Below are 27,321 nucleotides of genomic sequence, written 5' to 3'. Positions count from 1 at the left end.
CACAATACAACACCTAGACAAACATGTACAGATGATACCTGTCATTATACACCCAGTTTCCACTCTGGCTGCAAATAGTATGTGTATATTTTTAATATTAATGGGTGTGTTTGTAAGGACAGCAGTCACGTCCATGTTGGCTGCACGATATATCTAACATTTATCGTTATCACAATGTCAACACTTGCGACAGACGTACCGCAAAGATTATTTAAATTCTATAAAATATAGCCTACATTTTATGTGCCGTGTATTCACACTCTGAATGTCAACATATTTGGCCAATCAGATGCTGTCATGCTCCCCGAGAAGCTACTACCTGAAAAGGGGTTTTCAGGTTTTTATTTATTACCCCGCCCACGAAAGGGGAGGCAGGGGGTATTGTTTTTGGTTCAGTTTGTTTGTTTGTTAACACTCTAGCAGCAAAACTATTGGTTGAATTCATACCAAATTGGGTTTATAGATCGCCAGTGACCCAGAATAGATGTGATTACGTTTGGGGAAAAGTAGGTCAAAGTTAAAATGTTTTTATGAATTTTTAAAATCTTTTTCTCCCCATTTATTTGTAATGGCAGAAATTTATCTAAGCTGTCTATGTCTACAGTATATATGCATAGACATGATGACGTCAGTTGGATCGATGCCAAAATAAACTACAGTAGATGTGAGGGGCGGGGTTTGTTGTGCCTGGCACCACTAGTTTTAATTTAATTATGTTAACAGTAGGAGAAAATGTTTTAAGGGGACAAGGTAAGTTATGGGCAGCTTCTCACGTGCAGCTGCAGTTTTCCCAATAAAAATTATGTTTGAATGGAGATGATGCATTTCTTTTTTTAACTCTTTAAGTGCCAGACAGTTAAGGGGATAATAAGCCTTAAAAGTGCCACAGAATTTGGCCGTTTTTCAGTATTTTGCGTCGTTTTTATAATATTTGAAGAATCCTGCAGGAAACCGCTCGGTAACATCCGACCGATTGCTGATTAGATCCAAAACGCACCGGACGCAGCCGATTCATTATTGATCGTAATTTGCATAATTTATAATAATAATAATAATAATAATAATAATCTTTATTTATATAGCACTTTTCATACATTAAAAACTGTAGCACAAAGTGCTTTACATATCAGTTTAAAAATCAGTACTGCCCCCCACCCACACCCACCCACTCACCCGCACACACACACATATACATGCAAACCCACATATACATGCAAACCCACAAGCTCACACATACTTAAGAAGACTGACTGAGCACGGGTAGACCAGAACAAAAATGTACAAGTAAAAGTAAAACATCAATTTAGGAGGCGCTGTCTCAGGGAGCCATCCGCACCAGGAGGCAGCCGCCGACCCCGGCGACCAGGCACCAGCAACACAGCCCCGCATCCCAACTAGTGGGAGAGGGCCAACTGGGACCCCCACCCACCAGAAAGGAGCGGACCCCAGTGAGAGAAGGCGCCGCCACAGCCCCCGGAGTCCACAGCCGCCCCCCGGCATGGAGGGCTCCCTCTGATGAAACACCGGAGAATAAGAAACATTAAAAAGATATAAAAATATTATTCGGTCGCGTGACCTCAAATTCCCGTCTGCTTGGTCTCAAAAGGGGGACACGGAAAGAACGTCATCGAAATGTGAGAAAGAAATGGGGGTGGATGGTTTGTTTGTACACAAATGTGGCGTGTTCTCCAAAGCCGATCTGATCGGCCCGAGGCACTTTACAGGTTGTTTTCGTAGAGCCGATTTAATCGGCCCATGGCACTGAAAGTGTTAATTGTCTGCATCAGTTTATATTGACAGCAAGGAGAGTGAAGAAAAACATTAAATATTTAAATATTGCAAGTCATATTGTTATTGCAGTATTCAGTAATATTGTTCCATATCATATGTTTTCCTAATATTGTGTAGTCGTAGTTTCTTCTAGGTCTTTTCGCGTCTTTTCATGCGTGTTGTTTTCCATACATGTCCAGATTTGCATGTTCTCTCCAGTCTTTCATGCTAATCCTCCTCCTCCTCTTCCTCCTCTTCCTCCTCCAGGTCTGATGCTCGGCTGCGACCTCCTCAGCTGCCATCATGTTCACCAAGAAGAAAAAGTCTCGCATCCAGATATCGGCTCCATCTAACTTTGAGCATCGCGTTCACACGGACTTCGACGAGCAGGAGCAGAAGTTTGTGGGGTTGCCGCGGCAATGGCAGTCGCTGATCGAAGACACGGCGAAGAGGCCCAAGCCCTTCATCGACGCCACCGTTATCACTACTGTAGAACCACGAAAGGTCAGAGAAGCAGCCAGCTACAGAAACACAACCTGATGACTGACCTTATAACATTTTTCACTGTATATATTCTGACTTTAACCCTTCGGAGTTCCTGAACGCATCCAAATCACAAACCAACAAACAAACTCAGTCTTCATTTCAACTTGAGTGGAAAGTGCAGATGTCAAAGTAAAACTGTGAAGTTAATTGTGTTGAAAGGCCAAGTAGAACCAGACTTATGTTTGTGAGATTGAGGTGGATTTAAGAGGATACAACTGCAGAAAAGGATTATAATATTCATAATTATGTTTTAATTGGTGTTTAATCACATAAAAATGAGGCTCGGTATGTTTTCATTTCCTTCGAATATGTCTTTTATATGTGTAGAGGCCATGTTGGGCTGCCATGGTTCTACTTTAGCTTCTGTTTTTCTGTTTTATATCATGTGACATCCGGAGTTAAGGTGAACTACAGAGCCTGTTTACATTCACACTAGTTATCAGATTATTAGTGATCATATAAACAGCACAATCTGATCTGTTTTATCAGATAACAGCAGTAATCTGATTATGAGAAAACAAATTAACACGTTGATTCTCCTCAATACTCCAATGTCTTCCTGCATCTGTACAGGTTAATCTGATTTGTTTCATTCTTTTACATCTGCATGTGTAAACACAATTAAAACCGTAGAAAACGGAAGTAATGTAATAAAATGCGAATGGAAGATAATAACAGGAAGTTTGATTCTACCATCACTATGTAGGTACAAACTCTGAAAGAAATCTGATAATGGACTGAAACGTCTAAATCAGAGGTCTCAAACATACGCCCCGGGGACCAAATCCGGCTCCCCAAAAGGTCTAGTCTGGCCCGTGGGATGAATTTGTGAAATGCAAAAATTACACTGAAGATATTAATCATTTTAGATCAGGTTCCACATACAGACCAATTTAATCTCAAGTGGGTTGGATCAGTAAAATACTATGATGATAACCTATAAATACTCACAACTCCAACTTTTTCTCTTTGTAAATGTAAACATTTTCATGTCATTTTACTGTAGTTACACTAAAACAAACTATCATTTCACAAAAACGTGAATAACCTGAACAAATATAAACATTTTGAAATGTCTGAAGTGCAAGTTTACCAATGTTCTGCCTGTTATTAAACGTTTTGTGTATTTGTAGTGCCATTGTTATCTGTAAGTTGTAATTTACATGTATAAATGATAAACTGAGACATATTGTTTAATATTGCACTTAGTTTTCATAAGAAATGTCAGTTTGTTCATGTTATTCACATTATTTTAAAGGATAGTTGGTAGATGTAAACATTTTCATTGCATAATTTTACTTTTTTCACTCTAAAACATGGAGGAAAGTTTGGAGTTGACATTATTTATATATTATTATGTTGGTCTGGACCACTTCAGATGAAATTTGGCTTAATGTGGCCCATGAACTAAAATGAGTTTGACACCCCTAGTCTAAACCAAGGTTTTTTGATTATCACATTTCTTAAGTGCATGTAAACTAGTCATATCTGATTAGAATTATCTGATTACTCCCAGTTATCTCACTTTTATGGTCATGTAAACAAACTCAAAGTTGTAGAAGATGACTGTGTTTCCATGGTAACTACAGAGCCTCTGAACATCCAAATGCGTCATATCTGATGACCATGAAAAGATGATAAACTGCCTTTTCATCAGTTATTTACATGTATTGATAGAATTAGTGGATCAACAGGTATTAAACATTTTACATTAGTAGATACTTTTGGTCACCAGCAGGTTTTTAGGTCTTTCAGGGTTAATTCCAATAAGAGTTGTTTTTTTGATTATTGCATTTCTTAAGTGCGTGTAAATGCCTCAGATCTGATTGTTACAATTATCTGATTACTCCCAGTTATTGGGTTTTTATGGTCACATAATCAGATTCACTGTCACCTATGATGTCTGAGTGTGGACCAGAGCTAAAACCCTCTTCACTAAAAATAAAGTTAAATTAGGTTGGGTTATTTATGTATCTTCAGTCCTCAGCTTCACCACTACATATCTGTAAATATCACCCACTGAGCCTTTATGTCATACATCCTGTTGTAGTAAAAGCTCCTCATCCTTGTGTTTTCTCCATTTGTTGTAACCTCTGCAGACCATCGTGCGTGGCAGTAAACTGGGCGTGGACGGATCTCTGACATGGCTGCTGGACGAGTTCGACACCATGTCCGTGACTCGGTCCAACTCCCTGAGACGAGGCAGCCCCCCCATACAGCCTCGCAGGGACTCGGCTTCTTCAGGAGGGGGGGGCCAGGAGAACGGAGACCATCACCACAGACACTACTCACACCCCGACAGACCTGACAGGTACGATCACAGACACTAAAACTATAGGACTGAACCACGGATCGGTTATTATTTTAATAATGATAATAATCGTAATAATAATGGATTAGATTTCTGTAGTGCTTTTCAAGGCACCCAAAGCGAATAACCTGCAATTTTACCAATATTCTGCCTGTTACTAGATGTTTTACTGGTCCGGCCCTCTTGCAATCACTTTGGTCTGTATGTGACTCCGGAACTAAAATGTGTGTGACACCCCTGGTTTAAACCAACCACCTGGTCTTTGTGTTTCAGAGATCGACCCAGATCAGACCACCAGAGCGGAGGTGACCGCCAGGGTCAGCACGGGGCCCGTCCTCCTCAGAGGGATGATGGGGTCCAGGGTCGGCCTCAGCAGCAGCCCCGGGGCCAGGAGCCCAGCAGGGCCCATAGGGACAGACCGGGTTCCGGACCCCCGCCCCCCCCTCACAGAGACAGAGAACACAGAGACCGGAACCAGGTGATGATTGAAAACACCTGACATTTATTCTGTCCATCTGCTCCAATAGTCCCTTCATTTCTGACCCGACCCCCTCCCTCTGTCCAGGACCAGACAGGACGCAGGGACCAACCTGGTGACCAAAGGCCCAAGTCCAGCTACGTGGGACGGGATGGCAGCCCTCAGTCTCCCAGGGACAAGAGGCCCCTGTCTGGACCCAATATCCGCACCCCGAACCTGCCGGTGACGGAGGGGGTGTTGAAGACCGCCCAGCAGACCACCCGGCCCTTTAACACCTACCCCAGGACGGACAGCGAGGGGGGACGCAGCCCCACGGGACAGGTCAGGCCACTACCAGGATCAGGACTAGAAACAAGACCCAGGAGGACAGACAGCTGGTTCTCTATTCCCATCCCTAATGCAGATGATAAAACCCAAAGTTGGTCTACTACAAACTAAATGTTTCTTCTGTCATTTTAAGTCCTCAGGTTTCCTCATTACTTTTGTTTAAACTTCCACATATTTTTTGTATATTTACATGATTTTTTTTTGATTCCTCAATAGGTTTTTTTCCGTTAGATTCAGATTTTTGAAATGACGGAAAACTCTCAATGCGTCTACTTTAGACATCTTTCAGTCAAAGATTAGAGTGAACCAACACTAAAAAAAATTTGTTTATTAAAGCAATGTTTTACAGTTTGGTTTTTTTTTTGGAAACTTCCAAGAATTTAATGATAATGACACTTTATACTGTTATTTTTAAGTTCAGTGCATGAGACTGAGGGCGACGGAAGAGGATCAAATTGCAGGAAATGAATATAATGTTCGGAATGCTGTTTTCTTTGGTGTTAAATCACATAAAAATTAGAGTGATGTCAGAATGAGCCTTTCACATCTGCAGAGGCCAGAAAAGCAGACCAATGAGACAAACTTTGCAGCGCTAAGATAAAACTAAGCAGATCCAACAGTACAAGGATTAGTTCTTTACTGGTGAAACTCACTGAAAGAGACAAAGACAAACAAAAACAAAGGTGGTATTTTGATGTGATGATTATAAATATTGTCTTGCCTTTGCTGTTTTCTGATCATAACTTGGTTTTATATGAATGAAGCTTCTTCTAGCAGCCAATCCATAGGTTTGTGTTACATTAATATGATTCCGAACGGAAACAAATGGACCAGAGTTTAACAGGTTAAATTCAGAGTTTATGTGAGCAGAGATGAACTTTCTCAGCTCGGCAGAGAAAGCTCTTTGTTCACTTCAGACATTCAGTCAAAAATTTGCGTAAAAAAATATGAAAAGTTTGTTGTAAAGTTTCTGGAATTCAACAATCATGACACTATACCCTGTTATTTAAAGATTCAGTGTGTGAGACTGATAGATTTGGGATGATCTAATTGCAGAAAAGGAATATAATGTTCATAATTATGTTTTCTTTGGTGTTTAATCATATAAAAATAAGACCCAGTGATGTTTTTGTTACCTTAAATTAAGCCATTTATGTTTATTGAGGCCATGTTTTTACTGTAGCTTCTATTTTTTTTGTTTTATATCGGTGACACCCTGAGTTAAAGTAAATTAGTGTCACATAAGTTGTCTGAGTGTGGACCAGAGTCAAAACCTTCACTTAAAAAAAACAAAACAATAAAAAAGAAAAACGTTGACTTTACTGCATGGAAATAAGAGGGTTATTCAGTGGCATCAGTCTGTGGTTTCACCATTAGATGTTTCTATATATCACACACTGAACCTGTAGGTGATACACACTCATCGGCGTCTTCTTTAGCAATTTTTCAAACATCTTTATCTCCAAAACTACTGGTTAGATTCAGTTCAATATGTACGCATCTTCATTGGGACAATGTCTACAGAGTTTGTTCACAGTTTCGACAAATTTAGATTTTTGAGTTTGTGTTCATTGTCCATATTTTAATGGTTTCTAACATGCAAACGGTTACAGATATCAATATAGTTCCTACTGATCACTGGTAGAAGTCATATATGGACTTTGACTGAATTAGTTGAGTTCTGAGTTAGTTAACACAGAACAAATATTAGAAACATTTCAAGTAAGAAGGCATTGAAAAAAACATCAAAACTCACTATTCAGGCTTGAGAGTGACTAGTCTTTTTATGTTACCATCTTGGGAATTTTTTTTTCTCTTTTCTTTTCTTTTCTTTTCTTCCTCTCCTTTCTTTTTACTGAATCTGGATTGTTGTATTGTGATTTTGCATTCTGAACCTTTTTATTTTTTAAAGGACCCCAGGAAGACTAGCCTGGCGTTTGTGTGTCGGCTAATGGGGTCTTCAGTAAAGAATAAACAAGAATAGAATAGAACAGAACCAGACAACCTCACAAATTCAACTTATTGATTCTTGACAGAACCTGACGCTGACATACAGGGACATTGGTTTTATTTTTATATTTTAACTCTTGTCTCTTCTCCTTCCAGCCCGTCCGCCACCATGAATCGTCCCCTCAGAACGGCCCCTCCAGCGGCTCCACCCGAGGGTCCTCCAAGCCCCCCATCAGCCACCCACATCCTCACCACACCTCCCACCCCAGCCTGACACCGGAGGGCACGCAGCACCCGCACACCCCTCACCCCAACATCCCAGCCCCGCGGCCCCCCGTGCCCTCCGGTCCTCCGGCGCCGGGGGCCCCGCCTCAGGCCCGCTCCCCGCAGAGGGAACCCCAGAGGGTTTCACATGAGCAGTTCAGGGCAGCGCTACAGATGGTGGTGGACCCTGGAGACCCCCGGACCTACCTGGACCACTACATTAAAATAGGGGAGGGGTCCACAGGGATCGTGTGCATCGCTACGGTGAAGACCACGGGAAAACTGGTCGCTGTGAAGAAGATGGACCTGAGGAAGCAGCAGCGTAGAGAACTGCTCTTCAATGAGGTACGAGGATCTGTTCAGTTCTCTTCAGACACGTTGGATCTGATCCATAATGAACAGAAACGCTGCTCCTGATTGGACAGGATGAAGCAAAGAATATTATCTACAAGTATGTGCAAAAAAGTTCTTCTATACACACTTTTCCGTCTGTTAAATGATGCCTCTGTGTCCGTGGGCAGGTGGTCATCATGCGGGACTATCACCATGAGAACGTGGTGGAGATGTACAACAGCTACCTGGTGGGAGATGAGCTCTGGGTTGTCATGGAGTTCCTGGAGGGCGGGGCTCTCACTGACATTGTGACACACACCAGGTGAGAGTCAGGAATCACACACTTTAACTACATCTGGTAAACCACGGACTCTGTATTCATCTGGAATCTACTGGTTTACAAGAATGTTTGAGGTTTTTTATTCTAGTTATTAATCACCATTTATCTTTTGCATTTTTAGTGTAAATCAGGTATTTTCTTATATTTAATTCACTGTTCATGTAGATGTTCATAAATTCTTTGAGTAAATTCAAAGGTTATTATATCAAAACAGAGGAAATGGAAGAAAAAGCGACTCTTTCAGTAAAACATATCATTAACTGAGCATAAAGACTAGCATCTCCAACCACTGTCATTTGCCTTTTGTTGATTTTGTTGCTTATATTATTATTTCTTTCTTCAATGTTGTTCCCTTGCAGCAATGTTACTTATTATTTTGTTGATTCATTATTAATTTTGGTTCATTTTCTAAAGTTCTTTTGCTGTTTTTTTTTCGTTGTTTTGCTTATTTTATTAATTTTTGCTTCATTTTAAGGCTTATTTTTCACATTATTTTAACAAAAAGGATTCATTTTTGTTAATTTCATTTATTATTTAATATATATAATCAAGTGTCTCCATCCACTGTCACTGATCCAACTCCATGGGTTTTACTGGGGAATCAGTGTTGTAGAAGATCACAGTGTTTCCATGGTAACTACAGACCCTCTGAATGTCCAAGTGGGTCATATCTGATGACCATGAAATGATAACAAACTGAATTTTACACCAATTATTTACATGTATTGATAGCATTAGTGGATCAACAGGTATTAAACAGTTTAGATCAGTAGATGGTTTTGGTCACCAGCAGGTTTTTAGGTCTTTCAGGGTTAATTCCAATAAGACAAAAGTGTTTCAGCTGTACTTTTTTATTGCAGACTTTTCATTATAAGCTCCAGCTAATTGTAAAAACCTGGAAATGCATGAGGTGAAGTAAAATAGTTAAAAGTTTGACCTGAAAGTGTTGACTTTTCTGCAGGAATCACACATCAGATTCTTGTCATTGTGTGTAGACATGTTTTTTTTTTGAGATGACAAATAAATAACAATAAGTAGAAAATACAATGACATAAAACTATCAATATTAATAAAAATGTAAAACAAAGGCACTAAATAAGTTTCTATAGATTATACAGGCCATAGAATGTCCTAAATAAAGTGTAAATTTCAGACACGTATAATCATAAATATGGGTTAAAGTCAATCATTCCATTCAAGAAAATTGGATTATTTTCTTAGGGTGGGTCTGTTCTTTTATTCTGATGTAAAATTCCACTGTAAATCCACATTTTATAGCTGATGTTTTAAACATTTGTTGAAATGTAATTCATAAACAGAGTAGGCCTCCTAGATTTCTATGAACAGTCAACCTCAGGGTTTGTGGAAGGTTAGGTGATGCCACCGCTTCATTATTAGCCTTAAACTATGCATAATTTAGAATGTGTATAAATGTTACTGAGAGCTTGACTGCTGTGAGTATTTAAAACCAATATGAAAATGACGACAACTAGAGAATGAAAAATGCTGTTGTTTCTGTTTCAGTGTCTGATAATAATTACTTTAAGTTGTTATCTGTTCATGTATTTAAAGGTTGTAAACAGTCGTGGGAATATTTGTAATGAGTCATGTTTCTCTGTTATTCTTTTATCAGCTACAGTAAATAACATTTCTTCCATTAGAGGGCAGTGTTGTTCGCATGATGGCCTGTGTGTTATCGTACGTTTCTCATGACAATAATGTGCCTTTCTGCACTTTTATGTTGAATAAAACAGCTGATGTGTTTCCCTCTGCAGGATGAACGAGGAGCAGATCGCCACGGTGTGTCTGTCTGTCCTCAAGGCGCTGTCTGTCCTTCACACACAGGGCGTCATCCACAGAGACATCAAGAGCGACTCCATCCTCCTCACCCACGACGGACGGGTCAGTACCAGGCTGTTAGGGGTTAATCCACTCACACTGATCAGTAACAATGTCGGATAAATGGAGATGAACCCGACTCGCTCTGACCATCGTATACGTATGTAAATCTACCTCTGCATGTGATGAGACTCTCATGTCTAAAAACCCCAGGTACTTATACAGGAACATTTTCATATCTGAGCTTTAACTGACTTTTTTTTTTTTACACATTGGCCTCGTACAAGTCTACTTTCACAGTAACTGTTTATGCAACTCTTCGCACAAGACTTGCAGAAAACTGAATGTAGAATAAAATAGAATAGATGTTAATTGTCACTGTTACAGGTACAATGAAACCAGTTTAGCAGCAAACACTTCAAGTGCAAAAAGACTGAATAAAAATATTACACAAGATTATACTCAAAATATATACTGAAAAATATTGACAGTATACAAAACTACAAAGATAAAATGCTAAAATATACAAATACTACTACAATACCATTAAATTCTACTAAAATATTCAGGAATCCAACTTTATACTACAGATAAGAAATATATACAGGATATAAACAGGTAATAAAAAGGATATGTACATGGTAAAATTAACAACAATATACATCACTTCAGCTACATGTGTGGACTGAAACTGTGTTCCTACCTGGAAAAAAAAGTTTTCCCTAAATAAATCAACTAAAAGTAGGTTTTGTGAAAAGAATGATAACTACAGACTCTTACAAAACAAAAACCTGACACTGAAAACGCATTATCCGTTGCACCTTTCCTCACTGTGGGCCTAATATAACTAATATAATGTCTTATCTTATTATAAAATGGAAACTGTTGGACTGAGCATCAAAGTTAAAGTCATAAATAAATAAATAAATAAATAAGTCTAAATGATTAAACCTCTATAAATGTGAAACTGAAACGCATTGAAAAGTGTTTGTTTGAGCTTCGTCTCCACAGAACAGTAAGAATAAAGTTAGATGATCACATTTAAGGATTCAGGGAAGAAAGTAATTTTGTTGCTGATTTGTGTAACGTTTAGGTCCTTGACTCTAGAGAAGAAAATAAATGATGGAGCTGTAAGACAGTATCAAAAAGGGCTCATCGTCCTGCCTGTAGGGGGAGCTAACAGTGCTGAAATGGTACTTGAACTTTACATATATTAAAGCACAGTTGTTAAGTAACCATCACTTCTCTGGACATAAAACACATTAAACCAGATTCTGTTGATCTGGTTCTGCCTCCATCCAACATCTAACACCAGAGATTTAAGTTCTACTGTTTTACTCCCTCCTGTTTGATGTTTAGAGAGAAAATCTACTTGGTTTGACAATATTTATATCAATGAGCTTTATTTATAGAGCCACATGAGTCAATGGGTTTTTAGAAAAATCAGGCTTTATAATGAATAATAAAAGATGGTTTATCTCAAACTCAGCTTTAAATGTGTCAAAAATGATAGAATAGAATAGAATAGAATAGAATAGAATAGAATAGAATAGAATAGAATAGAATAGAATAGTCTTTGTTGTAATTGTATGTTCAGTGAAATTAGGAGTGCTAGTCCAATCAGTACAAAAAATATGAATATAAGCAAATAAGAACAGAGCAAATATAAAATTGCCAAAACTAAACATAAGATGAGAAAATAGAATATAAAATTTTACAAAAATGTATCCCCTTGAGCCAATAAATAACTCTAACTTTCTCAGAAAAAGCTTGAAATGGACAAAAACAATCATCTGGAAAACATCAAAGTATAACTTATAACTTCAGTCTGTTTTCTCAAAAAAATCTTATACTGATATTTTTAAAATTCATCAATTTTTAGGCAAAACAAATGTCAAATTGATAGAATAGAATAGAATAGAATAGAACAGAATAGCCTTTATTGTCTGTGTGTTCAATGACATTAGCAGTGCTTCTCCAGTCAGTGCAACAATATAAAAAACTCAATACATCAGTAATTAAGAAAAGAGCTAATATAAAATGACAGAAATCTAAAAAGCAAAATTAGACAGAACTAAAAGTAGAATGAAATAAAAATAGATAAAATAGGGTAAAAAAAAATAGACATGAAATATGTTAATAGACACCATATTTACAATATTAACAGTGTGTTTATCTATACAAGACGATAATTGCAGGACTTATTGCACATAACTCACATTATACAGGGTTAGTATATAAATATAACTATGTTCTGTTTGATACCTGTAGAGATGCTGCTTTACACACTGGTATCAAGCTTTAAAACTGCTCATCAAATAAAAAACTTCCCTGTAAAATGTCAGAGGCAAACAAACTCTCTGAGACACAACAAAGCAGGGGCAGGTGTTGAGTGTGTTGTCACCATCTGAAGTCTTCAAGTTTTTGCAGCATCTCACAGCTGCTAAATATGTCAAACCACAACTCTGTGGTAGTAGAGCTACTTATCGTCACGAAACCTCTTCACTGTGGACGTTCTGACTCATAAGGCCTGCATGTTGTTCAGTCAAATGAATAAGTGTCAGTAACACGATGCAGCGCCATGTTTCACTTTAGTGTTTTGATTATTTTTACCTTTAAAGTCAGTGAGTCAGCACGGACTAAACCAGGCTCTGGATTCCTACTGTTTTCAGCTTCATCCAGGTCCAGATGATCAGACCATGACTCACACCTCTGACTGTGTCTGTAACAATAAAAGGAAAACTCTGGTTGGAAATTCGACGTAAATGCCACTTTGTTAACTGCTACTGTAGAACTGGGGCTGATGCCAAATCACTTCCTGCCTGATACTGAGCTTCTGCTTTCTGGAGAAAATGAAACCAAGCTCTTTGCAAAAGTAGACCAAAGAACTACAGTAACACAGCGTTAAGTGTGTCACACAGATATGACCCACTCTGATCCTCATCAGGATCTGCTCTATAGTGGTTTAGTTTATGATCCTTACTAGATAATAGTATAACTCATAACATGTTCCCACAGGAAAATGAACATAAAAGAGAAACCACCTGTTAGATATAAGGGTATTTATTCAACCTCATATCACCTTTAGTTCTGTTGTAACAAACAGGCGTATTTGGGTCAAAACACAGTAATGTCCCGTCAGAGAGTGAACTTTAACTGATGGCCATTCCAACATTTATTTCAATATAAAGTAGCTCCTTGTTTTGGATAATCCATTATGGTCCAACTAAAGCAAAAATTAATTTAAAAGTAAAAATATGGGTCATTTAACAACACTAATCTGTCAAATTGTCTCTGAAATGTCCTGTCAGAGAGATTTCAAATACTGTGTTTTGACCCATTTCTCAGTTTCTTTACTGAGATGCAGCAAAAAAAAAAAGCATTAGTCTCCTAAAATCCAATATATTTTGCAAATTTTGGAAATGGTTAGTTAAATTTAAGGGCATAAAGTCAGTGTTTTACAACCCACACACTGTTGAAGACATGATATTAACCCTTTAGGGTATTTTGAGATCAAGATTCTAAAAAGCTGTATCTTGGAAGTGTTTAGAGATAAAGTCATACTGTAAATGAGAAAAATATTGGATCTGACGCTTAGTTTATGATGGGAGTAAATGTACTCATCTGATTTGCATATTGTGACATGTCAGGGCAGCGGCCATATTGGATTGCGTATCTTTTAGTAACATTGAACTCTGAACATATTTACACGGAAGTTTTCTTTGTGTTTTTGTTTGTTTTTCATCTTATCCTCAAAATAAATGAACTTAAACAATAGAAAATGAAATTCAAAAAGCTGTATTTTGAAAGTGTTTAGAGATAAAGTCATACTGTAAATGAGAAAAAATATTCGATAAGACCCTTGGTTTATGATGGGAGTAAATGTACTCATCTGACTGGCATGTTGTGACGTCACAGGGCAGTGGCCATATTGGATTGCGTAACTTTTAGTAACATTGAACTTTGAACATATTTACATGGAAGTTTTCCTTGCATTTTTGTTTTTTTGTTATCTTATCCTCAAAATAAATGAACTTAAACATTATTAGAAAATAAAATGCAGTAGGTGGTGCACGGTGGTGCAGTGGTTAGCACTCGTGCCTCACAGCAAGAAGGTCCTGGGTTCGATTCCAACACCAGTCGACAGGGGTGGGACCTTTCTGTGTGGAGTTTGCATGTTGTCCCCGTGTCTGCATGGGTTCTCTCAGGGTGCTCCAGCTTCCTCCCACCATCCAAAGACATGCACTGATAGGTTAATCTAAATTGCCCATAGGTGTGAATGTGAGAGTGATTGTTTGTCTCTATATGTTCAGCCCTGCGACGAACTGGCGACTTGTCCAGGGTGTACCCCGCCTTCATCCCTATGTAGCTGGGATAGGCTCCAAGCGACTCCTGTGACCCTAGTGAGGATAAAGCGTGTTCAGATAATGAATGAATGAATGAATAAAATCCAGTAAGTTTTAGAATCTTTTTATCCAAGCAGCAGAGTAGACAAATCAGAATCTGAATCAGTTTTATTCTTTTTCCCAAACGGGCAATTTGTTTGCAGCAGGACCACACACATACTACACAACAAAGGCACAACAATACAGACCAACAGGCAGATCTGCACAGAAAACATGATAAATATGTATACTGGCAGTGCACTTAAAAACTAAAACTAAGTCATTTAAAATCAAGGTGCAGTTACAGTAAATATAAGACAAATATAAAAAGAGGTAGTGGGATGGGGGTCACTAAATGGGCAAGGCTATCACCTGATGTGTGCATTCAGTGCGTCGATAGAAATCTGTCCATATTTATCCAAACTAAAATTAAGTAAACTTTACTTACTTTCTAAACCAGCTCAGGACCACGCCTTTAAACTGGATTTTCTTCTTCACTTTGAATAGAAAGATGCCCTGAAATGGTGTTTGGATTGAAGGGGCACATGTCCACCATCTATTGGTGTGAGTTGGTAACAAGATTTGGAAACTCTCTGGAGCTATTGTCTGTTTCATTCCGTAATATTGCGATTTTGGCAATTAAAGGGTTAATCTTTCCATATTTGGTGGGATAATCCTATGACTGTTTCTGTCTTCATCTTTCCTTTCCCTTGCTACAAAAAAACCAAAAACCACCTCTGATCTGAACCCACTAAACCCCGGAAATGTCAAGTCTTATGGCGTTTCATATCGTGGCTGGTTTTCTCACATGCAAATTTCTGACCTAAATAACTTCTCCTTCAACACCTTTCGGCTTAACAACAGTGCAATTCATTTAAAGCTTGAAACTTAAGGCCATAATCTGTCTCAAAGCTGTTTTATTGTCATTCAAAAGGATGCAAAAATGCAACAGGACAGAAATTAACTAAATGAAACAAAGTTAAACACAGAACAAGACATAAAATATAATAAAACCGAATATTACATGAAACAGGGAAGCGGTGTAAATGTGTAACTCAGCAAAAATTAACTAGAGCATTCAGCAACGTGAAAACAGCATAAACCACTTCTATTTTTACAAACTAAAATAAGGTCCTGTCACAGGCACCGACCACAGCATGAAGCTAAATACACAACCTGTGATGCATGAGTCTATTGTCAAACCACATCTCACTTTATAACAGCTGATGAGTGTTGTGGCTCTTCATGTTTAAGATGTGTGGTTTCACCCATGAGCAGTAAATGGTCCCCTCCCCCCACCCTAAGTATACAGTCTTAAAAACCCTCAACAGATGCATCGCTGAGTCCCATGACACACAAAACGCCCCTGCAGGTCCATGATGCAGCACACTGCAACTGATAACGACACTTTCACTTTCAACTGTTGTTCATTATGTTATGGATGAAATGTATTTATTTACGTCTCAGTCAGCTGTTGCACTGCGTTATTTAATCCTGGTGTTGATGCAGCAGCAGGAAAGTTCAAGATCTGAACGCCTCTACTTGTTTGGGTCCCTTTTACAATCAAACACACAAAAAACTGTACCGTATCCACCCAGACTGACTCACTTAGGGATGAGAATCAAGAACCGGTTCTTTTTGAGAACCGTTTCCCAGTAGCTCAGTTCCTTGGAATCGTTTGCCTGCCTGCTTAATGATTCTGCACGCTGCATTGTTTCGGTTCAGAATTTAGCCAACATAGCGTTGAGGCAGAAACGGTCCAAAGTATGTCCATATTTCACACGAAAAGATGACACCAAGGCCACTAGTAACACTTGCAAAGCTTCCATTTCTTCACAAGGGGGAAATCCCTCCAATATGATCAAACATTTGTCCACAGCATGGCACCGCTTGTGAATCTCGCAGCAGAGCAAACAGCAGGGCATCATCTGCACCCGGTTCTAGGGGGGGGCAACAAACGTCTTGCCCCCTCAAATAAAAGTTTTCATAGGTGGGGAAAAGGAAAATGAGGTGCACAACATCGGGACAAATAAAGGAGTTAGTAAAGCATTTTTAGATTCAGTTTCAGTTTCACGGTTATTAAATTTTTTTGAAAGGATAGTTTGTAAATGTAAATATTTTTATGTAATGTTACCTTTTTCCACTAAAACAAAGAGAAAACTTTGGATCTACAAATACACAAAACATTTAGTAAGAGGCGTCTTGAACTGAAAAATATAGAAATTAACAAACAAACAAACAAAAACAACTTGAAAGTCAGTGTCTTTTTTAAATTTTTAAATATTTTTTCCTGAGGACCGGATTGAACTCTTTGGAGGGCCGGTTTTGGCCCGTGGGCCGTATGTTTGACACCCTAGCGCTAAGATGTGCATTCACAATTCAAAACCATTCATTCATTCATTTTCTGAACTGCTTCATCAATTTGACGAGTAATGTCTTACTTTTTTTTATTTCTCATTTTTGTCAGTATAGTACAATCCATTCTCCTCAGGTTGAGGAGCAGGAAAAAGAAACAGAAGAACAGAAAGCAAACAAATGAAAAGAACAGCCTGTTTTTGCATTTGACCACTAATTTCACTTGTTCGGTTTTAAAAATACAGAATAGAACAAGCAGTTTTCCAGCTTTTTTTCATGAAGATCACAAACTAATTCCCAAATATGTGATTTTGGGATCCTCCGCCCCCCCGATTATTACAACTTTTTTGACCATGGAGGTGTTAAACAGTCCTCACATGTTTTAAAATCTCCAGTGGAGTTTTTCTACGTCCATGTTTCCACCTGTGTGCAGCGTCGTCATGCGACCTGATGTTACCTCCATGTGGGTTGAACACGAGCAGGTCAACAGGCTGATATTTTAGTGCTAATGGGGTTATTTAAGGTTTACACCAGGCCTCTGATTCTGATTAAACCTGTATTTATATTGAACTGATTCTGATGGGTCTGTTTATTCTGATTATTGTATATTTACTCCAGTTGGACGGACAGATCTTTTTACCCACACTCGTATTCTTTTATTTATAAATGTATTTTAGGTCTGCTTCCATCATACTTACAGGTCTACATTAGTTGGAGAGATGTCAATAATTACAGTTTCTGGTCCCAAGATCTGTTATCTCTACACGTTCTAAAAGTCAGAACAGAACTGGGAATAAAGTCTTTTAAAAGTTCTGTTTCCACTGCCTGGAAGAACCTACAGAAGGAGATAAAACTGAAGGATCTGGTATCTGTAAATATGTTCAAAGTCATGTTCAATGAATGGGAAAAGGATAAATCTGGATGTAGATGTTTTTCTAACAGACTGAATCAGGTTCTGCTTTGAGACCCTTTTAAGGGACATTGTTGTTATACTTTTAATACCTTTTAAATGATTGATGGTGTTTTTATATGTATGTTTCTAGTTTAGTGTTTTATGTATGTTTTTAGTGTGTTAGTGTGAATGTATGGCTGTAATTTCTATTTTTGGTAACTTGACACTCTGAAACAGATTTCTAATCTCAGTTTTTTTCTGGTTAAATAATGGGAGAACATTGGGGTCCGTGCAAACGCAGTGATCTGCAGGTGTAGATACAGTGTTTTGTTTGTGTTTCTAAAGTGACTCTGGTCGTTTACAGCTGTTTCGGTTTAGTTTCTCAGGGTTGTGACTGGTCACACTTGTCTTTTGTGTGACTGTTGTGGTGTTGTGTCGGGTTTGGTCTGACAGGGGAAGCAGATTCAGCCGAGCCTGAAGCGTTTCTCGTCAGTCGGGGTGGGTTTGGTATAAATGGGTGCAGCTGTTCTCGGTGGTTTATACCAGACGGGGTTTGATTTCTCAGAACAGGATCAAACTGTAGACCTTTGACTGTTGAACATCAGGATCAGGTTCATGATAAAAGCCTCATTTGCATAAAAATGTTGCCGTTCGAGTCGAGCGGGTCAGCGGCACCGTGTCACTGTGTTAAGTTAATGAACAGGGTTCATATGTGTGTCAGTGGCTTCGTTTCTGTAGCAGCTAGCCTTCTGGGTAAATTCTCAGGGTGGTGGTTCGTCTACCCGACCGTGACCAGACCTGTTTTCTCATGAGTGGATGGCACCAGGCTTCACTGTTACACTCACATATCACAGGACGACTCAGCTGTCGATGCAGAAGAGGGAAGTTCAGCCTCAGATTCACACATCAAATGGTTCTGTTTTTAATCTGCATTAACTTCTGTTCATAAACCACCGACTGTAGAGACACGAGCCTTTTCAGACCAGGAAAAAGGAACACAACCTCCTGATAAAGTCACCACCAGAGCTGAAATAATGCATTTATCTGACTAGGTTTATTAAGATTCTGTTGAATTGAACTCCTGTGTGTACTGTGATTTATTTATTTATTTATTTTACATTTTATTAACACATAGTCACCAAACATGACAAAAAACAAACGAACCTTGCGTGGGTACACTACACGACGCGACATTCACATTATTCAGTCTTTCCACCATTCCGGGTTCTGTAATCAGTCCATTTATTCCATTTTTTGTCCATTTGTGCTTCTTGTAGTTGCAGTTGGGGAGTTATTTTTTCCATTGTATATATTCCTTCAATAATTGTGATCCATTGGTTCTTTGTTGGTGGCTTCGTCTTTTCCTAGTTCCTTTTAATTGCTTTTTTGCAGCCACTAAAAGTACCCTAACCGAGTATATGTCGTTTCCCGCTACATTTCCATCAGACACGTTACACAAATACAGTAAATCACAGCACATTTTAATCTCATACCCCATTATTTGTTGTAGCACTCCACAGAATGTACTGTGATTTCATAGTACAAGTTACTGTGATTTTCACTTGCTTACTCACTAGACCATGACAAAAGATGAATCATACATGTCTAGACAGTACGTGTATATTATGAATCCTCACAAAAATATGCATTCCAGGAACATCATACAGCATATTCTGCAAATTAGTGACACAGATCTTCAGAATCTATAATGGACTTGGTTCCGTATCAAAGTGTTTAATAAAAATGCATAAAAGAATAAAAAAAAATCCCACATACAGACATGTTTCTATCAAAAGCTGCTGCATGCTACTTTAATTTTGTCTTTTTAATAATCTGTGCATTTTCCTCTTTATCCTGCACAGTTAAAAGACTCTTAATAACCATAACTGAAAATTATCTTATCTACAATAATCATACTATGACCTTTTTACCAAATCATGCAGACTTTCTTTGGTGAATCTATTTCATTTCCCAGTTGATGCTGGGAATTCTATTTGTCAAACCTCACATTTAGACCTGAATGATACAGACAAACGTTCACACAAACACATTTTGATATCAATAAATAACATATTAATCATTGGTTTCAACTTTAAATGTTGGTTTTCGGTCCTGAGTTGAGGAAGTGTGGTGATTATTGGCTTTAAATTATACATAAAATATGCAATTACAGAAAACTAATGTAAAGGAGATGACAAAAATGAAGACATCAAGAAGAACTGAGACAATAACTAGACAGTAAACAATTTTTTTTTTCCAGTCTTTTTTTTGTGGTTTATTGCTTATTTTGTTCATTTTTTTAGTGCAGTCTGACTCCTTATTCAACAAGATCAAAGGACTAAACATTTTGGGTGTGATTTGACTGAAAATATAAACAAAATAAACCTAAAGACAGAATAAGAATAATGTACATAAAAACATTATAAATATATTGTTATTGCACCTCCCAGCATTAAATGTGGATTTTTCCTGTACATTAAAGGGCTCATATTTAGCTAAACCCACTTTTATTAGTCTTTGGTTCATTTATTTGTGTATTTGGACCCTAATACTTCATACAGTTTGAACTTGAACCCTCCAGGTGCTGCAAAGCTATCTTGATATTCATTTTGGCGAAAGTTGAGTGGATTTCTACCACCTGTTTTAATTCCTTCTTAATTTGTTAAATTTTTCAACTAGTTACGTCACAACATTTGCACATATAAGGTCCAGACTTCCGATGAACATTTTTCCAGTATGACATAATTGTTTGTCAGCAGCAGCGGTTGTAGTCCATACTGAAAATATGTCCAAAGTTGGAGCAGATTACCTAAAATGTTCAGCTGTTGGTTGAACGGGACAGAGCAGCACAGCCGATAACCTGGAGGGGGCGGGGCCTGAAGTGGCTCATGCGCATTTAAAGGGCCAGCGCTCCAAACCACCTTTCTGGTGTCATTACTCAGAAATAGGGTTGAAGATGGACCTGTGGAGTTGAGTGAATGAAGAATTCAGACCCAAGCAGAGCATTTACAGTTTATGGAGACCACAGGGAAATGTTGGAAAATGAAGAATTCCATTTTAAAAAGCAAAATATCACTCCTTTAAAAACACACAGTGGTTCTGATGGCGTCCATGTCCTGTTTCTTTCTCGTTTCCTTCTCATCCTTTTCCATCTCCTCACATCCAGGTGAAGCTGTCAGACTTCGGGTTCTGCGCCCAGGTGTCTAAAGAAGTCCAGAGGAGGAAGTCTCTGGTCGGAACGCCGTACTGGATGGCGCCGGAGCTCATATCCAGACTCCCGTACGGACCGGAGGTAACGCTCACACCTGGTTTTCTCTCTGCGTCGTGTTGTTAAATAAACGCCTACAACGGCGTCTCTTCTGCTGGTTGACCCTGTCCTCGCTGTGTCCAGGTGGACATCTGGTCTCTGGGGGTCATGGTCATAGAGATGGTGGATGGAGAGCCGCCGTACTTCAACGAACCACCGCTCAAAGCCATGAAAATGATCCGAGACAACCTGCCACCGAAACTGAAGAACCTGCACAAGGTATGACAAGAGGCATGAAAACACTCCACTGACAATTTTTATCTCCAAAGTTTCCAAATAATGATACATCCCTCCACCGTGTACTATATGGAAAACTTGTCATATTTTGTTTTGTTTTTGGATAAAACAAGTGGCATTATGTATTAAAACAGACATTTAAAGGGATAAAATCCTGAAAATCCTTGAAAATATGGTAGTTTTGAGCAGAGCCGAAGTGGTTTAAAGGTGTCATATTTAGCTAAACCCACTTTTATTAGTCTTTGGTTCATTTATTTGTGTATTTGGACCCTAATAGTTCCTAAAGTTTGAATTTGAACCCTCCAGGTGCTGCAAAGCTATCTTTATATTCATTTTGGAAAAAAATCGAGTGGATTTCTACCTGTTTCAATTCCTTCTTAATTTGTTACGTCTATAACTAGTTACATCACAACATTTTCACATATAAGGTCAAGACGAACATTTCTCTGAGTACGACATAACTGTTTTTTCAGCAGCAGCGGTTGTAGTCCATTCTGAAAATATGTCCAAACTTGGAGCAGATTACCTAAAATGTTCAGTTGTTGGTTGAACGGGACAGAGCAGCACAGCCAACAACCTGGAGGGGGCGGGGCCTGAAGTGGCTCATTTGCATTTAAAGGGCCAGCACTCCAAACCACCTTTCTGGTGTCATTACTCAGAAATAGGGTTGAAGACGGACCTGTTGAGTTGAGTGAATGAAGAATTCAGACCCAAGCAGAGCATTTACAGTTTATGTAGACCACAGGGAAATGTTGGAAAATGCATAATTCCATTTAAAAAAAAAAAAAAAAAAAAAAAAAAGCAAAATATCACTCCTTTAAGAGAATTATACAGAAAAAGGAGTAAATATACTGATATGTGATGATTTTATAGCAGAGGGTGTAAAAAGTGCCAGTAACGTATACTAGACCGGTAAGAGTAACTGACATTAGATTAAAAAAATATGTCAAACAAGAAACATTTTGCAGAAATTCATGCTGTAAGCTGTAACAGAGACATAATAATCAGAAAATTAACTAACAAAAACACTCTGGGGGGTCACTAAGGGTTGATCTGTCCTATAATAACATACGACCTGAGCTGTTGATTAAGGAGGTGATGGACGTAAGAACCTTAACCTGGTGTTAGTTTTAGTCTGTGAACTGAACCTCTGGTCTGGATCATAGGACGCCAGTTCAGATTCGTCCACAGTTTGTCAAAGCCTTTGTCAAACAGTCATTTCTGCAGATCTTCATACATGGTGGCGTTTGTTGCTGTTTCCATCTAATATGTCACATGTGTTTGTTTCTTGGGTTAATTCAGTGAGTGTCAGCGTCATCTTACTGCTCTGCGCAGACACCCATCATTATTTACTGAGTCTGTTCCTACTGGTATTTTCCTATGTGTCTATTCACTGATCATGTAGATGTTCATAAAACTTCAGATTAAAGCTGGGGGTTGTTATATCAAAAATAGAAAAAAAATCAAGAAAAGTGACTTTTTCACCAAAGATATCAATAACTCAGTAAACATTCAGCAAACATTCGCCTGTGTCTCTCTGTTGTTAGGTGGGATTTTCAATAGTTTCTATATGTAAATAGCAGAACTACTAATGATAATTCTAATAAAGTAACAGTAATAATAATAAGCAGGAAGAAAACTAAATTACCAACACCAACAAACAAACATTACACACACATTTGACCTGAAGTTATTAAAACCAAATCAAACGCTGCTTTTGTTTGAACCAGTGAAGAAGAACTCTGAACTGAGGAGGATTGATCCTACGTCGTGTCATGTTTTATTACAGCTGTTCTTAATGTGCCCTGAAGTACAGAAGTCACACACTGTATTAAAGTGCTGTCAAGTCATTTATGACCTTCTTTTTATAGTTGTGTTGAGTCACAGCGACAGAGGTTATGGAGGTTATCTGGATCTGGCTCTGATCCCAGATCTGCCGTCACCGCTCTGACTAATGATGGAGTCGTTCACAGAGCAGCGTGGAACATGCTGTTGTTTTAACACTGATCTGCAGTTCAGTCAGCCTCAGGCAGCAGCACAATGAGGGGAGTTTAACGAGAACATAACGAGAAAGAGAACTTGTCATTTATTTATTTTATTTGGTCAGAATAAAAACCGATCAGGACGTTTTTATTCTCACTGGGACAAAAAGAGTTGAGTTTTTGGACCATGAGAGATGACAAAACAGTGGGATACATTGTTTTTGTATGATTTCAAGTGAATTATTAACCCCCTTTTTGTTTAGTTTTTTACAGTGTAATTGTGTTTTATTACTTGTACTTGCACATGTAGTTCTTGACCCGTTTCTGAAGGTCTTGATGTTTTCTCAGACAGAAGATTCAGAAATGTACTTCCAGACCAGTCCAGGGAGAGATACTGAATTTCCTTACTGATTTTTTTTCAGTGTATTCAGGAAATACAGTGTCCATAAATTCTCTTTACAGTTTAACAAATGTATTGTAAAAGCAAATGAATAGACAAATCTGTGGAAATTATTACAAAATAAAAAGTAGATATTGAAATTTTTTTGCCTCTATATGGTCACCATTAGTTGTATGGAAAAGTCTGTTATTTTTATTTGGATAAAGAGCAAACACCCTGTCAATTGCTTTTGTGATGCATTTTTTAAATTGTGAAGAGCCTTTGTGGACACCCTGTACCTAATGGACGGACAGGTGATAGGAGCCAGATGAATACACCGCAAAATTCAACGCTGACATTTGTCAAAGTTCCTGGCAAAGTTATTGTGGTGAAATGTTTAATGTTTAAACGGACCCCCATTAGCTGCTACCAAAGTGACAAGCTAATCTCCCTGGGGTCCACACAGAAGGACAACACAAAACACAGAACATAACAATACATGATATGCATGACAATCACAATTCATATTATTAACAATGCAAATCTCAAAGTAATGATTATTAACATCATTAATCATCGTTCTAGGTTCAGTCAGATTTGAACCCTTCACTGATTCTGACACCCCCCCCCCCCCCCCCCCCCCCCCCCCCCCCCCCCCCCCCTTCCTCCCAGGTCTCCCCTCTGCTCAAGGGCTTCCTGGACCGGATGCTGGTTCGAGACCCGGCTCAGAGGGCGACGGCTAGCGAGCTCCTCAAACACCCCTTCCTGACCAAGGCCGGCCCCCCGTCCTGCATCGTCCCCCTGATGAGGCAGAACCGGATGAAATGAAACACTAAGACCCCCCCCACTACCACCTCCGCCCCCCCTGGAGGACGCCATGTGCAGGTTCAAATGGAAGAGAATACTCCTGCACACGGGGGGACGGCCCACAGAGGTCAAAGGTCGCGGCGGTCGGGACGAGGTGTGCAGGAGTATTCTGTTTTTCTGTGAATCCGTGACCTGTGGGAGTGAATCCCCTGAATCAGAGGCAATAAGGCTGAGTGCGTTTGCGTGAATGAACATGTGATTTGACGGCGTTTGACAGTTGATTCAAGTGAGATCCTTCACCTCGAGTCGTTTAAGCAGAGGAGAACTCGCCCGTTGAGTGATTTTTATCTTTATTTTTCTTCTTGTAAACTTCTTCTTTTAACTGAAGGGCCTGACCTGGAAAGATTGAGGATTGTGTCTGACTGATTTATTGTTGTTTTTTTTGTTTTTTGTTTTTTTTTATTCGCCCACTCGGACCTGACCAGGAGGTGAAGCGTGGACGTCGGGGCTTTTGCACACATCACAATCAGATTCTTTGAAGGAACCGCGATGGCTGATTTCAGAGACAGTTAAGAGTGAAACTGGATTCGTCCCAGGACGTAGACGGATCCCAGACCAACACGCCCATTCTCATCACACCAGAACTTACTACTGAGCGAGGAGTTCCACAGACTCGATTTCGTAGCCGCATAAACACTAGCTTCCTGTTGTAAACAAAACACACTAAGTCAAAGGTAAACACTGGAGTTGAGGTTTTTTTAACAGATGAATTTTCCTTTTATTTCCTCCTTTTCCTGTGTAAGTACAATGAACATAGAGAGATATATCAGTTTTGATGTTTTGCTTTCTCTATTTTGTGATTGTATTTTTATTATTATATGATTTTGTTTTATTTTAGAATGAGATGTGATTTTTTGTTTGTTTGTTTTTTGCCAAGCACTGTCAACAAGAGATAGAAGCTGCACTCTTTCAGCGAGCAGGTCATAGACACTAGATGTTTTAATGTTTTTAAGATCAGACCAGACAGGACTTCTGCAGCGTCACGAAGCAGGAACGATTTTACAACAAAAAAAAAGTAGGAGAGAGGATGAGGATGTTCTGTTTTACCATTTCTTTTCTTATTTGTCTTTTATACACTGTGTTTTACTTTTGTGTTTTAAGAAGCAGGCCTTTTCTTTACCTTTTTAAAGGTTCAATATGTTACATTTATCTGTGGAGTTTGTGTTGGAGTCTTCGAAATGGCATTTTCCTCGTTGATATTCCAAATTAGATGATTTTACGATTGAGATTTAAATATGCAGATGTTCTATTTTTAGGATTCATCTTTGGACATTTCTACAAGGCATTCATGTCTCAGTTTAGTAGAGATAAAGGTCCTTTCTGGTAAAGATGGACACTCATTTCTGGTCAGAAGGAGCACAAATACCTTCAGACATCATGAAACGTTTTGATATCAGATAAGTGTTTGAAGGAATAAAAGAGGAAGGATTCATTCACTATGAGAGAAAAACACAGCTGCATAGAAACAGGAATATTAGTGAATATTCCTTTTAATTTTTCATGTAAACAGATTAGAATAAGGGTAAAAACTGGAAGATTTTTGTGCCTAAATACTGATTTCATGTAGAAACCCTTATGTTGACTGCTGGCTTTTCATTGCATCCCCTATGCTCTTCTACAGCAGCAGCATTGTACAACACTAGCTACGGTTATCTTAAAAATAAATCTGATAAAGTCAGCAAATGAAAGGCAGAACTCCAATACAAACTCCACAAGCAGATTTTCCACATCAGACCTTTATTTCAGCAGGTCTTCAATCTCCACACTGTAAACAACTTCACTACAGCTCAAAAACTGCTTCTTCTACAGCAGGAAATGAACACTAGCTGCTGGTTAGCGTTAGCTTCTCTGTAGCACAATCACACTACAACTAACACTGTAGCTGCTGACGATCTCTGTTAGCTCCACCAGTTGTCCAGATGAGTCGATTCATGTTTGTTTTGTAAATGAATCCAAATGCGTCCTGATATCGCTGACCTGTCTGCATATGTTGCTATGGTAATGACTTAGGCATCAGTAACTGCAAAGCTTGGCAACGTAGCTTCACAGCCTAAACAGATACCAGTTTGTTCATGGAGTTCTACAAGTAGCAACATGCATTCAGTTTATGACGTAGCAAATGATGACATGAATCTAATCTTTCAGACCACCTCCAAATGCAGGACTGGGCAGTACAACCCAAAATAAGACCATAACATTCATTCCACATTAATCAGCATCATTATCAGTCACAGTATCTATCATAAAATAATGCTGTCAGTTGGAAGAACATCCTTTGTAATGACTGAAACAGGCTACATTTGTTGTACAATGTCTTACGATGCGTTTAAACACCAGAAAATTTGAAAAATACAATGTTTGTAACCAGTTGAGTGCATATTTGTAGACTTATGAGGTGTTCTTGTTGTCATTTTGAGTTGGGGCCCATTCAAGTGATGGAGATTCCAGAGTTTACGAGGTTCAGTGAATGCATCTCTGAACACCAGTGGGAACAGAAGCAGCTCGATGGTAAATGAGACCAAAATGTACAGGTTTTTGTACTTGATGATCTCACTTTTTGCTGATAATCTTCCAAACGTTTTTGCCAAATGGAAAACCTACACATTTGTGGAGTTTTGTGACTGTTTGATTTATTTCTTCTGTTGGAGGCTGTTTTATCAAATCTTATGATCCTCTACATAATCCCATTTTGAGGTTGTTTTAATTAGTCACTGGGTCTTCCATTCCTCTACAACAGGGGAGTCAACATGCGGCTCGTG

At 38.7% G+C, this 27,321-nt stretch overlaps 1 protein-coding gene across 3 annotated transcripts in view; it reads left to right on the top strand.

The window, feature by feature from the left end:
• Positions 1 to 26,117, top strand: part of pak4 (p21 protein (Cdc42/Rac)-activated kinase 4) — a 60,471-nt gene extending 34,354 nt beyond the window's left edge. For 2 of the 3 annotated variants that reach the window (XM_030152976.1, XM_030152977.1), the window contains exons 2-11: positions 2,038 to 2,274; positions 4,416 to 4,627; positions 4,901 to 5,105; positions 5,193 to 5,426; positions 7,539 to 7,991; positions 8,168 to 8,301; positions 10,095 to 10,221; positions 20,957 to 21,082; positions 21,182 to 21,316; positions 24,368 to 26,117. In XM_030152976.1, the coding sequence (XP_030008836.1) occupies positions 2,074 to 2,274; positions 4,416 to 4,627; positions 4,901 to 5,105; positions 5,193 to 5,426; positions 7,539 to 7,991; positions 8,168 to 8,301; positions 10,095 to 10,221; positions 20,957 to 21,082; positions 21,182 to 21,316; positions 24,368 to 24,523 (1,983 nt within the window). In that variant the 5' untranslated portion in view covers positions 2,038 to 2,073 and the 3' untranslated portion in view covers positions 24,524 to 26,117. Of the gene's footprint in view, positions 1 to 2,037; positions 2,275 to 4,415; positions 4,628 to 4,897; positions 5,106 to 5,192; positions 5,427 to 7,538; positions 7,992 to 8,167; positions 8,302 to 10,094; positions 10,222 to 20,956; positions 21,083 to 21,181; positions 21,317 to 24,367 lie in introns of all 3 variants that reach the window. The other variant, XM_030152978.1, reaches the window with a different exon arrangement.
• Positions 26,118 to 27,321: the final 1,204 nt, after the last annotated feature.

Source organism: Sphaeramia orbicularis, chromosome 13, assembly GCF_902148855.1.
Source record: "Sphaeramia orbicularis chromosome 13, fSphaOr1.1, whole genome shotgun sequence".
NCBI lineage: Eukaryota > Metazoa > Chordata > Actinopteri > Kurtiformes > Apogonidae > Sphaeramia > Sphaeramia orbicularis.
This window is presented reverse-complemented; position numbering and strand designations above follow the sequence as displayed.